The sequence below is a fragment of the Micromys minutus genome, assembly GCF_963924665.1.
Source record: "Micromys minutus genome assembly, chromosome: 1".
Classification (NCBI taxonomy): Eukaryota; Metazoa; Chordata; class Mammalia; order Rodentia; family Muridae; genus Micromys; species Micromys minutus.
The window spans coordinates 85,597,012-85,615,234 of record NC_137969.1 but is presented as its reverse complement, the minus strand read 5'-3'; the positions used below and the strand labels follow the sequence as shown (position 1 = coordinate 85,615,234).

The 18,223-nt window shown below is 51.2% G+C and overlaps 1 protein-coding gene across 1 annotated transcript in view; it reads right to left on the bottom strand.

The window, feature by feature from the left end:
• Positions 1–15,168, bottom strand: part of KIAA1614 — a 29,058-nt gene extending 13,890 nt beyond the window's left edge. Inside the window, exons 1-4 of the mRNA XM_080930027.1 lie at positions 15,092–15,168; positions 12,583–13,508; positions 11,862–11,925; positions 4,005–4,148 (exon numbers count right to left, since the gene is read on the bottom strand). Of these exons, the coding sequence (XP_080786153.1) occupies positions 4,005–4,148; positions 11,862–11,925; positions 12,583–13,508; positions 15,092–15,135 (1,178 nt within the window). The 5' untranslated portion in view covers positions 15,136–15,168. The remainder of the gene's footprint in view (positions 1–4,004; positions 4,149–11,861; positions 11,926–12,582; positions 13,509–15,091) is intronic.
• Between the last annotated feature and the right edge of the window lie 3,055 nt (positions 15,169–18,223).

The following is an 18,223-nucleotide window of genomic DNA, read 5'->3' as shown; positions in this document are numbered from 1 at the left end:
TCCCTCGAACCTCCTGACTTGGTCCCTCGTGGAGTATACTGGCATCACAACAGCACCAGCAGGGCATAGCAACAGCCTTCGGGGTAAAGACCCAAGGCTTCTGCTGCTTCCCTATCTCCTCCCCTGCTCTGGCTCCCATCCTTTGTAACTTCAAAGGCCACAAAATCACGTACCTCATACCTCACTACTGACGGGACGTTTAAATACGAGCCTCTCTCCATGCCACACTCAAATCTGTCTCTCTGAGCATGTGCCCTCCTTTGTTTAACAAGCTCCACTTCTTCACAAAGGCTTGTCCTAAAAATCCTTTTCTACAGAGTAAGTGAAGAGCTTGTCTTAACCTGGGTGGAGATCTCTGAGTTCTCAGATTGCACAGGCTACGGGCAGCATTTTCCATGGCTGGAAATACAGTGGCTGATCTAATGCCTACTTGGTAGGCCCCAGCACCTAGATACTTGGTAAGACATTATTCTGGATGCTACTGCAGAAGACTTTCATTCTTTTGACAAAATTAACATTTAACCTGACAGAGTTTGAATGAAGCAGATTACGTTCCATCATGTGGTAGGCCTCATCTACCTGTTGAGGAACTGAGGAAAACCAAGGATGACCTCTGACCTCTCTGGAGCAATAAGGGATTCTGCCTGTAAGCTGACTTTGGCATTGAACTGCTGGCCTGTCCTGCAGGTTTGGGATTACCAGGATTCTACACACCTGAGAGCCAACTCTTAAAGCGAGCCTCTTTATATACAGACACATCCTATTGTGCTTCTCTCGGAATAAATACCCCTTGATGATGTGTCCCTGCTCTGAGGGGCCACCCATCTTCCGTCTGTCACAGAGTCAGGTGTTAGTGTTGAAAGCTCTGAACAACAGCAACCACGTGCTATCCCAGCAGGCAGAAGCTGTAACCCCAACACAGAGTGGACAAGCTGGGCAGCCCGGTCCACAAAATACAGCATAGCTCATTGAAGATCTGCACCCAGCTCAGAACCACCCCTTCCACCTCCTGGGATCCAGGGACAATGCCCTGCTTTGCTGGAGCGAAGTGGGCTGTAAATTCTGGTAAAGAAAAATAAAGATGTTCTCAGGGCAATACAGTAATAGTCTATGTTCCATGAGCCTCAGCCTTAAGATGCTAAACTGAGCCATTTCAGAATTCATTTCAAAGAGAGAAATATTATTTTTATTTTAAAAGGAAAACCAAAAGCTAGTTATGGTGATACATATCCCTAACCTTAGCATTCAACAGGCTGAGGCAGGAGGATTCTGAGTTCAAGAAAGTCTAGGCTACAGAGTAAGATCCCATCTCAGGAACAAGACACTGATGGACACGGTGGTGTACACCTTTGGTTCCAGCACTTGGGAGGCAGAGACAGATGTAGATGTCCGAATTCAAGACCATCCTAGTCTACAAAGTAAGTTCTAGACCAGCTAGGACCACACAGTGAGATCCTGTCTCAAGAACAAAATAAAACAAAACAAAATCCCACAAAACCTATTCATCATCATAATGAGAATAAAATTAAGGTCTAATCATGCAAGTCTTCAATGCACTTATTCAGACTCCGAGGCCCCAGGCAGCCACACAGACACAGGCGCAGAAGGGGAGAGGCTTCGGGCGACGTGCACTTGAGGCAGGGAAGCCAAAAGTGAAGTCAGAGCTGCTTTGCTTCTCAAGGTGAAGCCCCTGAAGGACAGGACTCTAGCTGAGCTCAAAGCCTCTGCTGTCGTGATGAAGTTTCGTGGCCTTTGAGAGGAGAATCCCTTCCCACAGCTCTGTGACAGTGCTATCTTAGACACACAATTGATTTGCTGTTTGTAAAGCTCTGCAGCCACACACAGCCTCTGGTCACACAGGACAAATCTCCCTAGGGTACTCTCTCAGAATTAAGAATCCCAACCTGAGTCTGCCTTTTCCTCAAGTGGCGACAGCTTACACTTCCAGGAACTGTTCAGTTTCTATTTGAATTGGCTTCCTGACAACACATCTGTTTCGACCCCTCCCTCCTCAGAAAGGGCAGAATCCAGGCTCTCCTGGCTGCCTCTAGGTAGACCTAGGCTAAAAAGAGCCTTCTACAGATTGCTCTGCCTGCCCCCTACCCACCTTTTGCCAAGCTGTTCTTTGGAAGGAGTGATATGGAGGGACTGGGGCAGGACCTTCTGCCTCTAGCTGAGGCCTGGGGCCTGCATGGCATCACCATGTTGACTCTGCCTGCCCTCCAGGGTGAGCTGATGAAGCGTAACCTTTGGAAGCAGCTGCAGCAAGCCATCTGGTGCAGATATTTCAGCTCCACCCTCTGAGAATTCACCAGCGCTGCCAAGTCATAGTAATTCTTTTCTGGACACAGCAGCTGCTGAAGTAGGTCACCTTGCATTTTTATAGCTTTTTTTATGGCCAAGAAAGAGGGAACCTACTTCACAATAGCTACTGGGGTGTTAAGACTAGCTGAATGGACTAGAGAAGAAAAGTGCCCAGGAGGACAGAGCACACTGATGTCTGCTTTGGGTCTTGTCTATGTGTGCCTCACCACTCCACCACTCCAGTGGAATTCCATAGAAAACTGGGCAGGAGTGCCTTTGCTATCTAAGACTTCTCTCTGGATATGTGGGTAACAAGTAGGAGGCCTCAAAGAAGCCGCCATTCCAGTGAGCCGTCTATAGTTAGAGGGAGACAAGGCACACACGTGGAAAGGAACATTTACTAGGATTTGGGGTCTCCTGTGCTCCTCTCTTAAGGGTCACAGTGACATTGAATAGAGAGGCCTCTGCTTGCAATGGAGTCACGACAGTGGTTCTGTAAATGTTCTGAGCCTTTGGTGAACAGGTTGAGCATCCCCTATCAAAGAGCACATGACTCAGTTTCACTAAGAGTACTCACTACCGGATAGTGACGAAGAAGACAAGCAAATCCAGATGCCCACCACAAGCCTTGCCATTTGCAGAGGTAGGTCTGCTTGGGCCTGGCACACTGTGACATGGCCAGACAATTCAGAGCATGACTAGTGGCTGCATTTGTGTGTGTGGGGGGGATTCCTTGTATAAGTAGCTCTTTAAGGGGTACCATAAAAAGAACAACCACAAAGCTAGGACAAGCATGTGGCTTGGGCAGTCATATAATAATGTGCTAGTCCAGGAATCCTGAGCCTCTTCTCTTTAGTTTCTTCACTTCGGATGCACCCACCCTGGGACCATATCTCCAGTTCTGGCCTCACCTCTAATGATCCTGTATCCAGTGGTTCAATAAACATCTCAAGTGGCTGCTATGCGAACCCCCCACCCCCCACCAAAGCCTGACCCTGAACCTAGGCATTGCTCTTTTTGCTAGGGGCCCATGAACACTCTGATACAAGTCAGACTCTTCAATACAGTTGTTCAGTGGAGTTTCTCTATGGCAGGACTCTCTAGACTTCATGCTTTGCCTCGTGGATTTCTCTCTTCCAAGCTGACTGGCTTTTGGAGCACAGTGCTTCCTCTCACAGCTTCCTCCCCAAATCTGTCCAGTGAACATTTACAGCTCCTGTAAGCTCCTGGGGAGCTACCTCCTCTTGAAAGCCTCACCTGTCCCTTCCAGGTGGAGTGTCACCTCTGCACACATGCTCTCCTCTTCCCCACTGTAACCCACAGAACTGATTAGGTGTTCGGCTGTCTCTCTCCCTGGAGACTGCGATCTCTATGCCCCAGAGAGCGCAGATCACATAGTTTGTTTACCTTTATATCTCAACATATGACACTCCACTGGGTGACAGTGTGCTGACTGACTAAATGACCACAGCAAATGCTCAACACACAAATACACACACACACACACACACACACACACACACACGCAAACACACATGCACAAGCACACACACACACACACACACACACACAAATGCACATGCACACACAGAGGAGAGAGAGAACAGAGCATTTTAGCTACATTTCAGCTATTCTACTGATCTTTCCCTGCCACAAGCCCTCCCAGCCTCCCAGGCCAGCCTGGCTTAAGCCCCACTCACCGAATGCCTTGGGCAATGGTGGGAACAATGTCATGGCTGGCTCGGAGAGGTTGGGTCTTGGCCTTCACGCGAGCATGCCGTAGCAGATGCTTGGCTTCCTCGTGCTTGACACTCAACACAGGCTCCAGCTTGGGAACAAAGGTCCTGCAGGGTAGCACGGGCCAGGACAGACAGTGGGGGATTAAAAGAAAATCACACAGCTTAGGAGCCTTTAGTGGTATCAAGCCCCAGCTCTGCCAGAAAGAGCCTTCTATGCACAGCTTTTCCCTTCTAACTCATGCACACCTCCTCACTGTCTTCTCACCCCACCCCACCCCACCCGAGGCCTGGGAAACACCCTGAGCTCAGACAGGAGGCAGCATAACCTTGGACATCTGCTCAGGGGTGGGAAAACGGCCATGGAAGTCTGACTATTCTATTTTTCCTCCCTGGGCAGAAGCAGGAGTTTTGAGGTCCCAAGGTTATGCATCTGGGCCTGTGCCCAGACAGATGGTCTTTCCACGCATGGCCTCCCTGTCTCCTTCTGTCTCACAGCACCTCTCCAGGGACCCCTGGAGCCCACACAGCACTGTCCCCAGCTCCCATCTTAAACAGGGCCAAGGCACTGCCTGTTACAGTCTCCGTCCTTTGGCAGATAATGTTTTATAAATCCTGGTGCTTTCTTGTCATAGTCTCAATCCAGACCTGTCAGGAGTCAACTCAGGCCTATAGAGTCAGGGCAGAGAGAACGTAAGCTGGGCTCAAACCAAGCCAGCATATGGCTCGACTTTCATAATGAGGGTCCTCTTGTGCTGAACTACTAACCAGATGCATTGCCTCCCTGGTCAGTTGTACGAATGACAGGCACCTCTTCCCAAAGCTGTATCCCAGACAGCGATACCTGGGTTATGGAAGTAAAGACAGTCCACACTTCCCCATGACAAGATGGCTTTCTCTGCAGAGTTTGCTCTTCACAGCCAGGTTGAACAAGGGCGGGTGTTTCCTGCACCTAGCAGATGAGGGTGTCTGGATTGGAGGGGAATGTGGACACACTGCTCAAGGTCGAACATCAACTGAGAGCTAGTCAGTGATGCAGACGACAGCCAACCCCATCGCTCCTAGCCCCATTCCTCATCCTGTTCTCCTCCTCTGTGGGTGTCAGGGTGTGAAGAATGTGTGAGACTGAGGTCAGACAGGCTTTGGTGTAACTCCGGCATCCACATTTTCACATATGCCTGATTCTGCTCATGGGGGGGGGGTCCCTAGAAAGAGAACTTAGCCAAAAGCTCAGCAGGGCTTAGATCTCACACCTGGTGTACACCCCAATCCCTCCTCACACCACATCCTGATCTCAGAAAGGCACTAGGGGCTCTCAGGACAGAAGTAGACAAAGACCTCCATGACAAGGGCTCCTTGGGATATCCTTGAACTGGCTCTGAGCAAATGGTGGTTTTTTGTTTTCTTCTTTCCGTGTGTTTTGAACATTGCTTTGGGCCAGGGGGGAAAGGCTGCTAGCATAAAGACACCATTTGTGCCTGAGCTCTGGCAGGGCCAGGCTGGGCTTGCTTCTCCAGGCATGCTGCCCCATGAGGCCTCCATTGGCAGGAGAGGCTCCCCTGACATGGCTTCTGGAGCAGGCAGCTCCCTAAACCACAGCCCAGAGCAGCTGTGCTCCCAAGGGCTCCCGCTCCAACAGCAAAGATAATGAGGTTACCATGCACAGAGGTGCCCCTGCAGCGGCCTCTGGCTTCCAGCTGACATGCTCACAGCCTTCCGGTGACAGCTGTGCTTCTGCGCCTGTCGGAGGGCATTTGTCATGAGGTCTGGTGGGCAGGCAGGAGGGCCCCTCGGCAGTTGGCCAGATGCTGCCGCCAAGATCAGCCTTGCCCCCAGCTTTCTAAGCCATTTCTAGCTTCCATGTTTCCTTGGAACAGCTGCCCACCCCCCACCCCCTTCATCAACTGCCCTGCTGTAGTCTGGCAGACAAAGCCGGTTTCTCTCAACTGATTGGAAAGGCAGGCTTTCTGGCTGCCTGGAGGCATCTATGCAGCAACTTGCCTCGCAGAGAGGTGAGTGGCAGCCACCTTCATAGACTGCAGCCAAGGTCAGCAAAGCAAGGACGCTATCACTGTGCACCCTGGAGATGGTGGCTCTGTCAGCTTGGGAAGGGTGCTGCTCTTGGTGGAGCAAGCAGGCACAGCCTGTGTGTCTGTTCCTCCTATCGCCCGCCTCCTAACACCCTGCCATAGGTCGCCCACCACTCTAGAAAGATAGGTTCAACTCTCCCGACTAAGGAAGGCCCTAATCTGACCGGAGATTAAAGAGAGAGAGAGAGAGACACATGGCCCCGGGCCCAACCTTTCTAAATGAACGAAAACCCACAATCTAGTTCTTTCAATTTCTTTGGAAATTTCCTGGCAAAACCAGGCATTGTAAAGCCAAGCACAGGTAATACCACCTACAAGAAAACAGCATCTTAAAGCCTGAATTTTGGTAGCCCATTACTGCTGGGACAGGGTGTAGGAATACGGCCACCAAATACTTTTCCTCCAGGGTAGCAGTAAGCATGAGCCGGTAGGAGAGAGAGGGCTCACCCTGTGTGTCTGGGTCTTTGGCCAGGTGAAGAGGGGGTCCTGGAGTTCCCACCTAGGAGCCATTTGGACCACATGACTGGCTCTTGTGAAGCGACCATCCAAAGAACTACTTGTTGGGGGGAAGCTAGAGATCCACAGGCGTGTTCAGGCCCTTGCCTCTAACCCCCACACCACCTGCATCCTGAAGACAAAGAGAGCCTGTGACCTCTGCCCTCTGTTCTTGGCCAGGTTCTTGGACTGGGGACGAGTTTAACAGCACCCCTCTACTAAGCAGGTTAGGAGATTCCTGTCTCTCTCACAGCCAGGGAAAACAAGAGGGAGAGAGACACTTCTCAGCAGCCATCATAATCCTGGAGTTAACCCCTTCATCTCAGCAACACAGATCAAGGAATAAGGACTGGAGGGAAAGTATGCAGCATGGAGAAGGGGTCCAAAGCCTTCGTGAGACGCTGCTCCATCTGTGTGTACTAAAGCTTTGACAGCCAAGGACAGAGACCTTACTAATGCTGTCTGAGCCAGGGAGGAGAGTGGGTCTGGAGAGGGAGGGTTTGTGAAGGCACACACTTCTTCCATCCATAAGACAGCCACGGAATTAAACTTAAACATGTGGTTTACAGTGAGCTTCAGAAATCCTCACCCCTGGACCACCTCTTCCCAGGTCACCGGGTGAGTGCCTCAGTTTCACCATATGCTAATGAGGGCTCAGCTGGTAAGAGAAATAGTCCCTCCAAATACAGTAAAACTCCACAAATGTTAGCACATATTATTGTTGTGTCTGCCCCAGTGTTGCTCCTCCCCCTCTCTCTGTGTGGGGGTGGGGATCCCTGAGCATGAACTGAGATCATCTGCCAATGAGGCTGCACTGCTGCTGGTGAGGAGGCGTGCAGAGAAGTGACATCACGGTGCAGCTTGAGAGGACTTACTGGGTTTGCTCCAGACTTTCAGAGTCTTTGATGGGCTCAGTGGAAAGACTTCCATACCACAGGGGACAGGAGGACGCTGGTGGGGAGCAGAGGAAGGCCAAGGCCCTTCTCCACAGAGAAGGAAGAAAGGGCTCCTAAGGAAAAGCCATTGGCCAGAACTTAACACTTGTAATGTGTCCTTCCAGAGAGGGCAGACCAGCTCTGTCCCAAGTTCCCAAAGAATGATGACACATTCCCCACTGAGGCCCAGAACATGGCCAGGTCAGCATGGTGTGAGCTCAGTATGGGGAACACGGATATCTGACAGGACAGATGTCTGAGACACTCCCAGAAGGTCAGCTTAGCTCCCTCCTACCTTTAAGATGTTAACAGCTATGAGCTCCTCCCAGGTCAGGAATGAGCCAAGGATCTGGTTTGTGGAGTGACTGTGGGTGTGGTGACAAGCTCCACAAACAGACAGAGCACTTGAACCTCCCAAACCACTGGTTTTGTGCGGGATCAGCCCAGGGAACAGACACTGTGGACGTGGCTAAGCATTTAAAGGGATGCGCTGCTTTGCTGGTTTTTCCTTTTTTCTTTGAACATCTTGGGACTGCAAGTGCACAGCTTTTGTGTCTCTCTCTGCATGGCTGGTGCAAGATAGGGGCAGCGCTGGGGTGGGGAGTAAACCAGGAGCACGGGGCACAACTACTCCAGTGACATCTTGCCCTGGGCATTCCTCGGTGACCTTTGTGACCCACAAATGCCCAGTGACTCATCCCCAAGGTTTGCTAGAAAGCTTCTCATAACCAAATTCCTGACACTTTGGGCCCAAAAGATACAAAAAATGACCAGTGACTTAAGATGGCCTCCAAACCCTCGTCATAGGCTCCTTGATGCTGCTTAGCCCACAGACTCACACCAACCCAAGTTTCCAGGAGATAAGATCATCCTTTTGTGTAGGAGGAGGCGGCTGGAGCAGGAAGGAGACCATTGAATGCCTCCGCGTCCAAACAAGATCTCAGTTCCAGGCCCTCCACGGATCACCACACAGCCCACCTCAGATGCCCCCAAGCGTGGCTGCAGCCTCCCTCACCCATCTGGAAGCTCCTTCTGCTTCCATCCAGACCCTGCAATCCCACACAGGCTCCAGCTGTCGGGGAGCCGTCCGTCAGCTCTTTCCTGCCTGTCTTTGCCAGACACGTTATGAGCACCTGTTCTAAAATGGCACAGCTCCTGCCTCCAGAGCTCAAGGAGAAAGACACCAGTAGTGGAGTAATGGCACTGGGGGCAGTAGGGGTGGGCAGGGCCAGCGGGCAGAGCTCTTAAACACATGTGGTAATTCCATGAGAAAGCACAGACACGCAAGCTGGCTCGTGCATCTCTTTCCCCACAGCAGAGAACAGATCAAGCTGCAGGGACATAGAAGGCCCCAGATCCCCAGCCCAAGGGGTCACCTATCTAAGTGATGACCTGTGGAGGGACAAAAAGGGTAGCTCAAGGCAGTGTCCCATAGCAGTCAGAGCATAAGCCTTAGGACCCAAGTGCAAGTCCTGACTCCAAGTCCTGGGCAAGTTACTTGGCCTCCCCTAGAGAGCTCTCTGTCAGCGAAGCAAGAACAATGGCTAAGGTCTGTCCACAGACAAAGTGAGATGTATAAAAAGTACTCACACAGCACCTAGCATGCAGCCAGAGGATGAACATGGCAGTTTCCAGCCTGCTCTTTCAACAGGTCACAAGTATCTTAGCCCAACAGGATGGAGCAGTAAGTCTGACCCTTTAGAGAACAACTCTAGGGGTAGGGATGGAGGTCTCCTGCAAGATCTGAGGTCCCGAGTCTTTAGGTGGCTCCCCTCCATGGCTGACTCCTTAAGGCCACTTTGTAACAAGCTTGCCCAGATATCTCAGAGCCAAGCACTGGGCTCTGCAATCAATGTGAGCTTGTCCTATCCCCTTGTAGAACAGTAACTACTGGGAGTGTTCACCTGGTTGTCATGGCCCTGTGATTGTAACAGGGATTATTCAGATTCTAAATCTGACAGAACAGGAAGCAGAACCTTCTGCTCTTCAAAGAGCTCTTCCTGAGAGAGTTTGCAGTGCAAAGAATAAAGTGTGGCAGGTCCTGATGGCGGTCACTGAGACGGTCAGATACAAGCGCAGAGCACCCTTCTGCCCCGGGCCTCCACCCCTTACAGGACTTGAGTGCTTTGTGGCATTCCTGGGGCATGAGCCAAGGGAATCTAGACTCTGAGCATCTGTAAATCCATCTCACTCAGGGAGCTCTGGGATGTATGCAGACATCACGGCAGGGCTGGAGTTTTCCTTGAACCAGTTATGTTCCCTGGACCTTCAGCCTAAGCATCTACCTACCAGGGACTCTACCTTCATACCTGCGGCTCTGTATGCCAGGCACTCTAAGAGGCATGCTATTAGTTTTTAAACAGAATCTTAAAACACGTATGCTGGTCCTTCTTTCTCTATGTGTGTATCTCCCCTCAGACACGTACACTGATTCATTATATATACATGTACATACATGAAAATACATATGAGAACCATACAATATACATGCACACATGCCATATCTGAGATCTGTCTGTCTGTCTATTTTCTAGACAAGGTTTCACTATGTAGCCCAGGCAGTCACAGAACGTGTACCTCTATTGCTGCAGCCTCCCAAGTGATGGGCTTACTGTTATGTGCCGTCACACTGGACCCTCCTACTTGAATTCTGATATAGGGCCCAAGGCTACAGATGACCTGTGAGGTTAAACGGATCTAGGAGTCTAGTCCTGAGAGTTCTCAATATCCTCACAGGCACGGGTGGATGTCTTCCCCTATCCCTGATCGAGCGGCTCCTTTAAGAGAACAGGGTCTTGTTACTCATTGTCTCCAGCAAGTCGGGGGCTTGCCTTCTTTCTACGAGGACCCTGAGCAAAATCCCAGCAGCTGTGCTTCCGTGTGAAAGCACTGGCGTGGGCTGGAGGCTAAGGCTGGGAGAGCACAGCAGCTGCAGGGAAAGGGGGCTGTCTCCACAGCACCCAGGGGCCTTTGCAAGGCGATCTCTGAGAGGGCTGCAGTAGAGAGAACACAGACAGCAGAATACCACTGAGCACCCCAGTGGCAGAGTCAGATAAGGATGTGGTCAGAGGCTGAGACGGCAGAAGATACTCTCACCTGCCACCCCCCCCTGGAAGCTGAGCATAACCCTGACGCGGGGCACCCTCATTTTGCTAACGCAGGCTATGCTTCCCAATTTTTGTATGGTAAAATCTAACCCCCAGTGTGATGGGATTAGAACGAGGAGACAAACTGTCACCCTTAAAAAAGGTCTATCGGAAAACACTTTTGCCCCCTTCTAAGCTGTGAGGACACAGTAAGAACATGCCATCTGTGAGGAAGCATGCCCTCACCAAACACTGAATCTTCTGCCTTTTCACTCTTGGATTCCCAGCCTCCTAAACCACACACAAAAAAAAATAAAAATAAAAAAATTAAAAAGTAGATTCTGTGGTTCATATGTCATTTTAAGTCGTTATAAGATGCATTCTGTTACAGAGGTCTTACCCCTGTTTTAGGAGGGATGAGTCAATCTTAGTGAGATACATAGAGAGCATCAGGAACACAGGGAGAAGAGACAAAGCTGACTACTGTGGGCAGACATCATGAGACTCTTCCCACACTGATGTCATGTGCAGCTGTGGAAAGAGGAGCCACTCCCAGACCCAAGGGCTGTCTCAGCCTCATGTGACAACATCCCAGCAAAGGTTTAAGGCCAAAGGCAAAGGCCAGCCTCTGAGTAGGCACCAGCAGAGACTCAGGCCTCCACGTTGCCCCCACCACACCTCAGGTGTGCCACTCTTCCAGACTCAGGGCACTGCTCACCTCTCCTACCACACTCTTTGCACACCAGCTTCCCTAAAACAGTAATGAAGGAGCTAGAAAACAGAGGTCAGGTGGGAAACCCTTGACCCCGAGCCCTGTACACCCCTCTGCTTAGGAAAGAACGGGTGGAGTTAAAATGCTGTGTTCCTGTACCTCCTCCAAGGACTTTCACACCCAAGCCCATTAGCTTCACAATAACCCCACGAACTAAGCAAACAACTATGACTGCTCGATTTCTCCTGGTAAAAGAGATAGAAGCCTCGGCAAGGGAAATGGCCTCCAGGACACTGAGCAGGTAATTGGAAGGCTTGCTGCAGACTTCTGTACCCAGTGCTTGGCCCAGAAGACAGGTAGACAGCAGCCTGGTACCTTCTACAGGGCCTCAAGAATCACTATTTACTGGTGAAGGTTTGCCTCTGTCTCCTCTGCCTTTGCAAGGTTTCCTACTGCTCTAGTGTATAGAAAATGGAGGAATGGTGGTAAGGAAGAACCCTTACCTGCTCTGACCTGAGTCCTGCTGGGGGGTGTTCAAGTCCCAGTCCACGTCTCCCGCTGGTCGCTCTAGGGCCCAGAGCAGAAGCAGAGATCAGGGCAGAGCCACCAACTGGTGACCACAGAGGAGAGATGCTCTACCCTGCATGTGGGCCAAATGCCCATGTTCCCCAAATCCACACAATAAAATCTAATCTCCAGCATGATGGGATTAGAAAGCTCTGGTCTGAGAAGTGGAGGCACAGTCTGTCAGACTGTGAGTGAACTTGGATTGGTTAAGAGAATCCATACACACCCTCAGGTAAGGTAATGGAACTCCAGAAAGATGTCTTCTAGAGTCTGAGCGCACACCTCCAACAGGGATCCTGTGGTTTTCTGCCCAGTGGGCAGGACGCTCGGCCTCTTGGGGATGTGCTCCTTCCTGCTAGCCCACCAGAGGGCACTTTACCACACTGGGGACGGCAGGGGCAGCATCATTAGAGGGAGTATAAGAAGCACCTCTGCAAAGTAGCTAAAAGGCTCTCATAGCCTCTGCCCCTAAGCACAAAGAATAGCCTCACGCTGATCTGGAGGACCACAGGGTTAGTGGCTGTTAGGGCTGCATGTGCATTCTCAAGGACCTTATGTCCCAGCTGAACAGTGGTCATGTGGGTGATATTGTGCCATCTTTCCAGCCCCCTACCATGTCCTATTTGCTCCAACGCAGGCCAGTAAAGTGAGGCTCACCTGATGCATTGCTGTCCCAGGATGGAGTCCAGTCTGGGCTCCCTGTTTTGGGAAGGTTCTGTCTGGAAAACTTCAGCATCTCCTGCAGCAGGAGGCGGTTCCTCTCTACCCGGTCAGACAGGGACAAAGTATTTGCCACAGAGCCCAGAGCCTCCAGGCCACCAGCTCTCCAGAACATCTCTGGTTGGTCTGTTCCAGAAACTAAACCTGCCTTGGAGGTTAGGGCTGTGCAGTCCAGATCTCCCTTTGTGACCATACCATCTCCAAGAGGGCATGGGCTTGTCTTCCTCAGGCTGCTCAAGTGGGTGGTGTGACAGGGACCAGGCCCTTGTGGCTGGTCCACAGAAACATGGTTGTTGGGACTTTCTTGTAAAGAGCCAGACCCTGGTACTGGGTCCTCCTCGTGATCAGCCAGCATCCACACTGGTTCTGAAGCCCACAGCCTTTGTTCATTCCAGCTCTCAGGGGGAGATGGCTTGGATCCACTGTTCCTGGCAGGTTTCTCCTCACTAGCATGGCTGGCCAGAAGTCCATCAGTAGGGTTCTGAGCATGGGGGACCACCAGGGGATCTGCTGGAGTAGAGCCCTCTGCTAGGCTCCAGATTGCTCCAGGCTCGACTTGGTGGCATTTGGATTTGATGGGGGATGGATGCTCATAAGAAGCGGGATGGGGATTTGTCCCTTGTTTTTCTGCTGTCATTTTCTCCTTCAAGGCCTTCACCTTGGACTCCAGCACAGAAGGACCTTGGATCTGCAGCCCCCAGGTCCTGGGAGGTTTGGGGGGCGCCAGGTTAGATGTTCGGTCTTCCTGGGCGCAGAGTGAAGGTCTCAGGAGAGGCCCACTGTCTGGCTGCTCAGTACCATTTCTAGCCATAGTTGGAGTCACTTGCTTGGGGCTTGTGGTTCTGCTCCCTGATGAGGATGCTCTGCAGGAAAAAAAGAGAAGCTGAGACCCTGAACCCGGATGGCTCCAGTAACCTTCTCGGTCTCCACAGTGCCCTGATATAGACTTCACGAAGAGGGGGTGTCCTCTATAGAATGTGGTTGGGCATGGGAAAGGACAAGTCACAGGACAGTACACACCAGTTACTATGGGGCTTGTTTTTTTCTGCTGACATGAATAATGCTCTTTCCAGAGTGAGGAGGGGACTGCAGAGGGCTGTTACCGAGCATAGGCAATAAACCCCATTGAAGAAAAGAATACCAGCTTTTCTATCCCCATCTTTAGGGTGAGCAAAACAAGGCCTCAAACAATCCAATGCAAAGGAGGCCCCAGAGGAGAATGGCAGTGTTGCCTAATGGCCAGTACTCTTCCAGTAGAAGGTGCTGCCTGCCAGCTTCATGTCAACCCCAGTGCAAGAGCCTTAGCGTCAAGCTGTGCTCAGAAGAAGATGGCAACAGTCACAAACTATAAGCTCTCTGCTCTATGTCAAGCAGAGGTTTCAATATTCTCTAAAAGAATTCTGGCATGTCTGTGCTAGAATGCTATTTTATAGAAATAAATTATCTATTATATAATAATTGTTATATGTTATATAATATGGAAATAAAATATTATTTTTAACAGATGGAGACCCGAGTCCAGAGAGCACAAGACTCACTGGTATTACATGGCCCTTGGTGGCCGGGCTGAGTCTCTGTGCTTTACAGAGAATGAAGTAACAGCTGTTTAATCGCTGTATAAGCTACGGTGTCCCATATGAAGTAAGCTCGGTGTATAAGAATTTGTGCATAGACTATTTAGAAGTTAATCATTCCCTTCTCAAACAGGGGTCCACCATAAGATGTTCTTAAAGGCTAAGTTCCTCTACAGCCATTTATTATAATTTAATTTATATGCCTTTCTGGATATACATATTTTATAAAGCAAGATACATATATAACACAGAATTTCACAGCAGTAAATCTAAAGCGTAAGGATTATAGAAGTCATTTTTTCTCTACTAGATCATCTAGAGCAACAACGGTTCTTGGCATCAGAGGGGTTGCATATCAGATATACTACGTATCAGACAGGTATTTATTTATATTACAATTCGTAACAGCAGCAAAATTACAGTCATGAAGTAACAACGAAAATAATTTTATGATTGGAGATCACCACAACATGATAAACTGTATTAAAGGGTCGCAGCATCAGGAAGGTTGAGAACCACTGATCTAAAATGTACTCGGTTTCTCTGTGTAGCCCAGCTACCTCTTCTCTGAGATCCAATCCAGAAGCCCAGGTTGTAATAGGAGCTTTCAGAAAAAACTGACCGGTAAACGCTGGAACTGCACTCTAGAGTTGTCCGCAGACCTTAAGGAATGAGACCGTCCCCTTGAAGGCCTCCGGACGGTCTTCCTGGAAGACCCCGTAACTCCTAGCACCGATGCTCGAACTCAGAAAAAAGCCTGGAATGAAAATGGACGGGAAGGGCAGGCCTCCTCGCCCCTAAGCTCTGCGGCGGCCAGAGGTCGGGTCTCCCCGGGATTGCCACCACCCGGCCCGACTCCTCTTCCTACTCACTGGGAGCGGCGCGCGGGCTTGGCCGCCGCCTCCATCCCCTCCATCCTTCGGAGAGGCGAGGCCCTGTCCCACTCTCCGGGTCCGGAGCCGCTGCAGAGTCCCGGGCCCGACCTGCCCTGAATCCGGACGGGCGAGAGTATGGCCCGCAGGCCTCGCCCCGTGTCCCGGGAGGCGAGGCCGGGCTGGCGGGAGTGCGCGGAGCCCCCGGCCCCGCTGGGCGACCGGAGCCGCAGCGACCGCTACTTCACAGCTTTGCTTGAAGGCGAAAGGCCCAGCCTGCAGCCTCGCCGGCCTGCCTGGGAAGAGAGGGCGAGGAAGGCGAGAGGAGGGGCGGCGGAAGGGGCTGGAGGAGCCGCGACCTCGGCCTGTCCCCACCCCCAGCCTCCCGCGGCCTCCCAGGGTCGTGACTGCTCGACCGGGGCGCACGCCGGGAGACCTGAGCAGCCGCGGCTCTGCTCCACGCCCGGGACGAGGGCCTCCTAGACGGCCGCAGGATGCATCCTGAATTTGGGGCGCACCGGCTGCCACAGGGCCGTGTCCCGGGTGCCGACCAGATCCCCGGGGACTCGGGCGCGGAAGCGGAGGAGCGCCGTGGTGACTGGGGGGGGGGGGGGCGCGGCAGGAGCGCAAAAGACGCCACACTTCAGCCGCCTTCACTCGGCTACGCTGGAGCGGGAAGCGGAGGAATGGCCTTTGTGTGGAGAACGTTTCGGGATGGGTCTGTGGGCTTCTCCGCAGGGCCACCCCGTCACCCTTGGGCGTCCTCCTTGGTCAAGATCATTGGCCGCCGCCCTCTGAGGCTTCAGGGTAAGCTGGCGTTGACTGCTCATCGGGTCCACCGAGAGCGGGGCCTGCATCGCCAGCTGTGTTGGGAAGGGACTGCTTGTCAGGGAGTGGAGGATCCCTGAACAGACCTGGGTACAGGCCTCCGCTGAAGGAGCAACCAAAGCACTGGCAACTGTGTCCCAAATCCATGGAGCTTTCTAACCAGGAGGTGAACAAGTCTCTCCAGTGTCCAAACCCATTTTGACCGCCCCCCCCCATCCCCATTCCCAAGGGAACAGTAAGAGGAACCAGGACATTTCAGACATCTCTGAAAAGAGAAAGGGCTCACCCTTCTTTCTTTGGCCAACAAGTTTTATGTCACACACTTAATTTTTTTGTGCTGGGAGGCAGCTGTAGTTACTGGAACGGCTGCACAAAGCTAGGGTCTGAGCAGGGCTCAGGAGGAAAACAGTTCTGCCCCTTCGCGGGTGTAGCCCTGGAGTCCCAGTTGTTCCAGAGATTAAAGCAGGAGGATCTTGCTGCAAGTTCAAGGCCAACCTAGGCAATTTAGTGAGACACTTTCTCAAAATGAAAAGTGAAGAAATGTAGTGGGTGTAGAGAATTTGCCTATCCTGCAAGAGACCCTGGTTCAGACTGAGTGCTATGGAAGCAGAGAGGATGTCTACCTTCCCTTAAGTGAGCAGAAAGGGGGCCTGGAGCACCTAGGCAGGGGATCCAGCCCAGATCTGAGCGATTGGCCCAGGACCAGTTTAGGAACCAGGGAGGTTACCCAGGGCAAATCCGGTATAAGTGAGCAGGTCTGAGGCACACAGCTCTGGTGAGCGGGGTCTGAAGCATCTTCCCGCCATGTTCCCAGAATAAGTTCCTCGGCAAGGCACTTTGTGCTCTGGCTTGGTGCTCATCACATCACAATACACCACAGTCCACGGACGGACGTCTGTCTCTGCACACTCATCTTGCTGCATACCTCAAGATTCAGAACTATTGTCCCTTTGCACAAATAAGGTGAACAGTCAGGACAAAGCTGGTCAGTGACAGGTCTTCGAGGACCCCTGATCAACACGATGTTCAGTGTGGTTGCCGGCATCTGCGGCAGAACATGAAACGTTTATAGTCTCTGAAAACCCAAATCAAGGGGATGCCTCAGCTTTTAGGAGCACTTGCTGCTGCTCCTGTAGAGGATTGGGGTAGGGATCCCTGTGTGTGTGTGTGTGTGTGTGTGTGTGTGTGTGTGTGTGTGTGTGTGTGTGTGTTGGAGTCAGTTGGCTGGGCTTCTTGCTCCAGCTTCAGGGAATCTGATACCCCTTCTGACTTCCAAGGGAACTTCCACACACATGGCATATATACATAGAAATAAAAATAAAAATCTTAAAAAACAAACAAAACCCCCTTAAGTTAGGTGGTAGTTCAGCCTCTAATGCCATCACTTGGAAGGCAGAGGGAGGTGAGTCTTTAAGATGTTAGTTCTGGGCAGCCTGGTCTACATGGCAAGTTCCGGGCTAGCTGGTGTTACACAGTGAGACTGCTGAAAAATAAATAATCCAAACTACTCCTCAAATCAGGTTGGGACGTAGCTCAGTTGGCAGGGTGTTCCCCTAGCAAGCATGAAGCCCTCAGTTTGTGTTTGGTCCCCAGCACCACATAAGCTGAGTGGATTTCTGTGAGTCCAGACGGCCCAGGCTATATACAGGGAAAGCCTGTCTGAAACAAAACAAAACAAAAACAGGAAGATCACAAGTCATCCTCCAGAACATAGGAAAAGTCATGGCCAATCTGCAAAGGTGAGAGAGACCTGTCTCCAAAATCCAAATGACAAAACCTCTAGTCAGGGCAGGAGAGATGGCTCTGCCGTCACGATCGCTGGTTGCTCAATTCCCAGTGTCCATCATGGTAACTCACAACTATCTGTAACTCCAGTTCCAGGGTATGTGACACCCTCCTCTGGGCTCTGAGGGCATCAGGCACGAAGTAGTGTACCAATACATATGTAGACACACAAAATAAAGTTGAATAACAAGCTTCAAATTTGTAGGAAGCCAGGGAAACTTTTTTAAAGATTTATTTATTTTATGTATGTGAGAACACTGTCACTGTCTTCAGACACGCCAGAAGAGGGCATTGGAACCCATTGCAGATGGTTGTGAGCCACCATGTGGTTTCTGAGAATTGAAATCAGGACCTCTGGAAGATCAGCCAATGCTCTTAACCACTGAGCCATCTCTCCAGCCACCAGATAAGCTTTTTCATATCCAAAATGTGCTGTCAGATGGTCCTACCTGTCTTACTCCATTTCTGATGTCCAAGGTAAACCCTGAAAACTGGTTAGCCCCCTTCCTGTCTTCCATA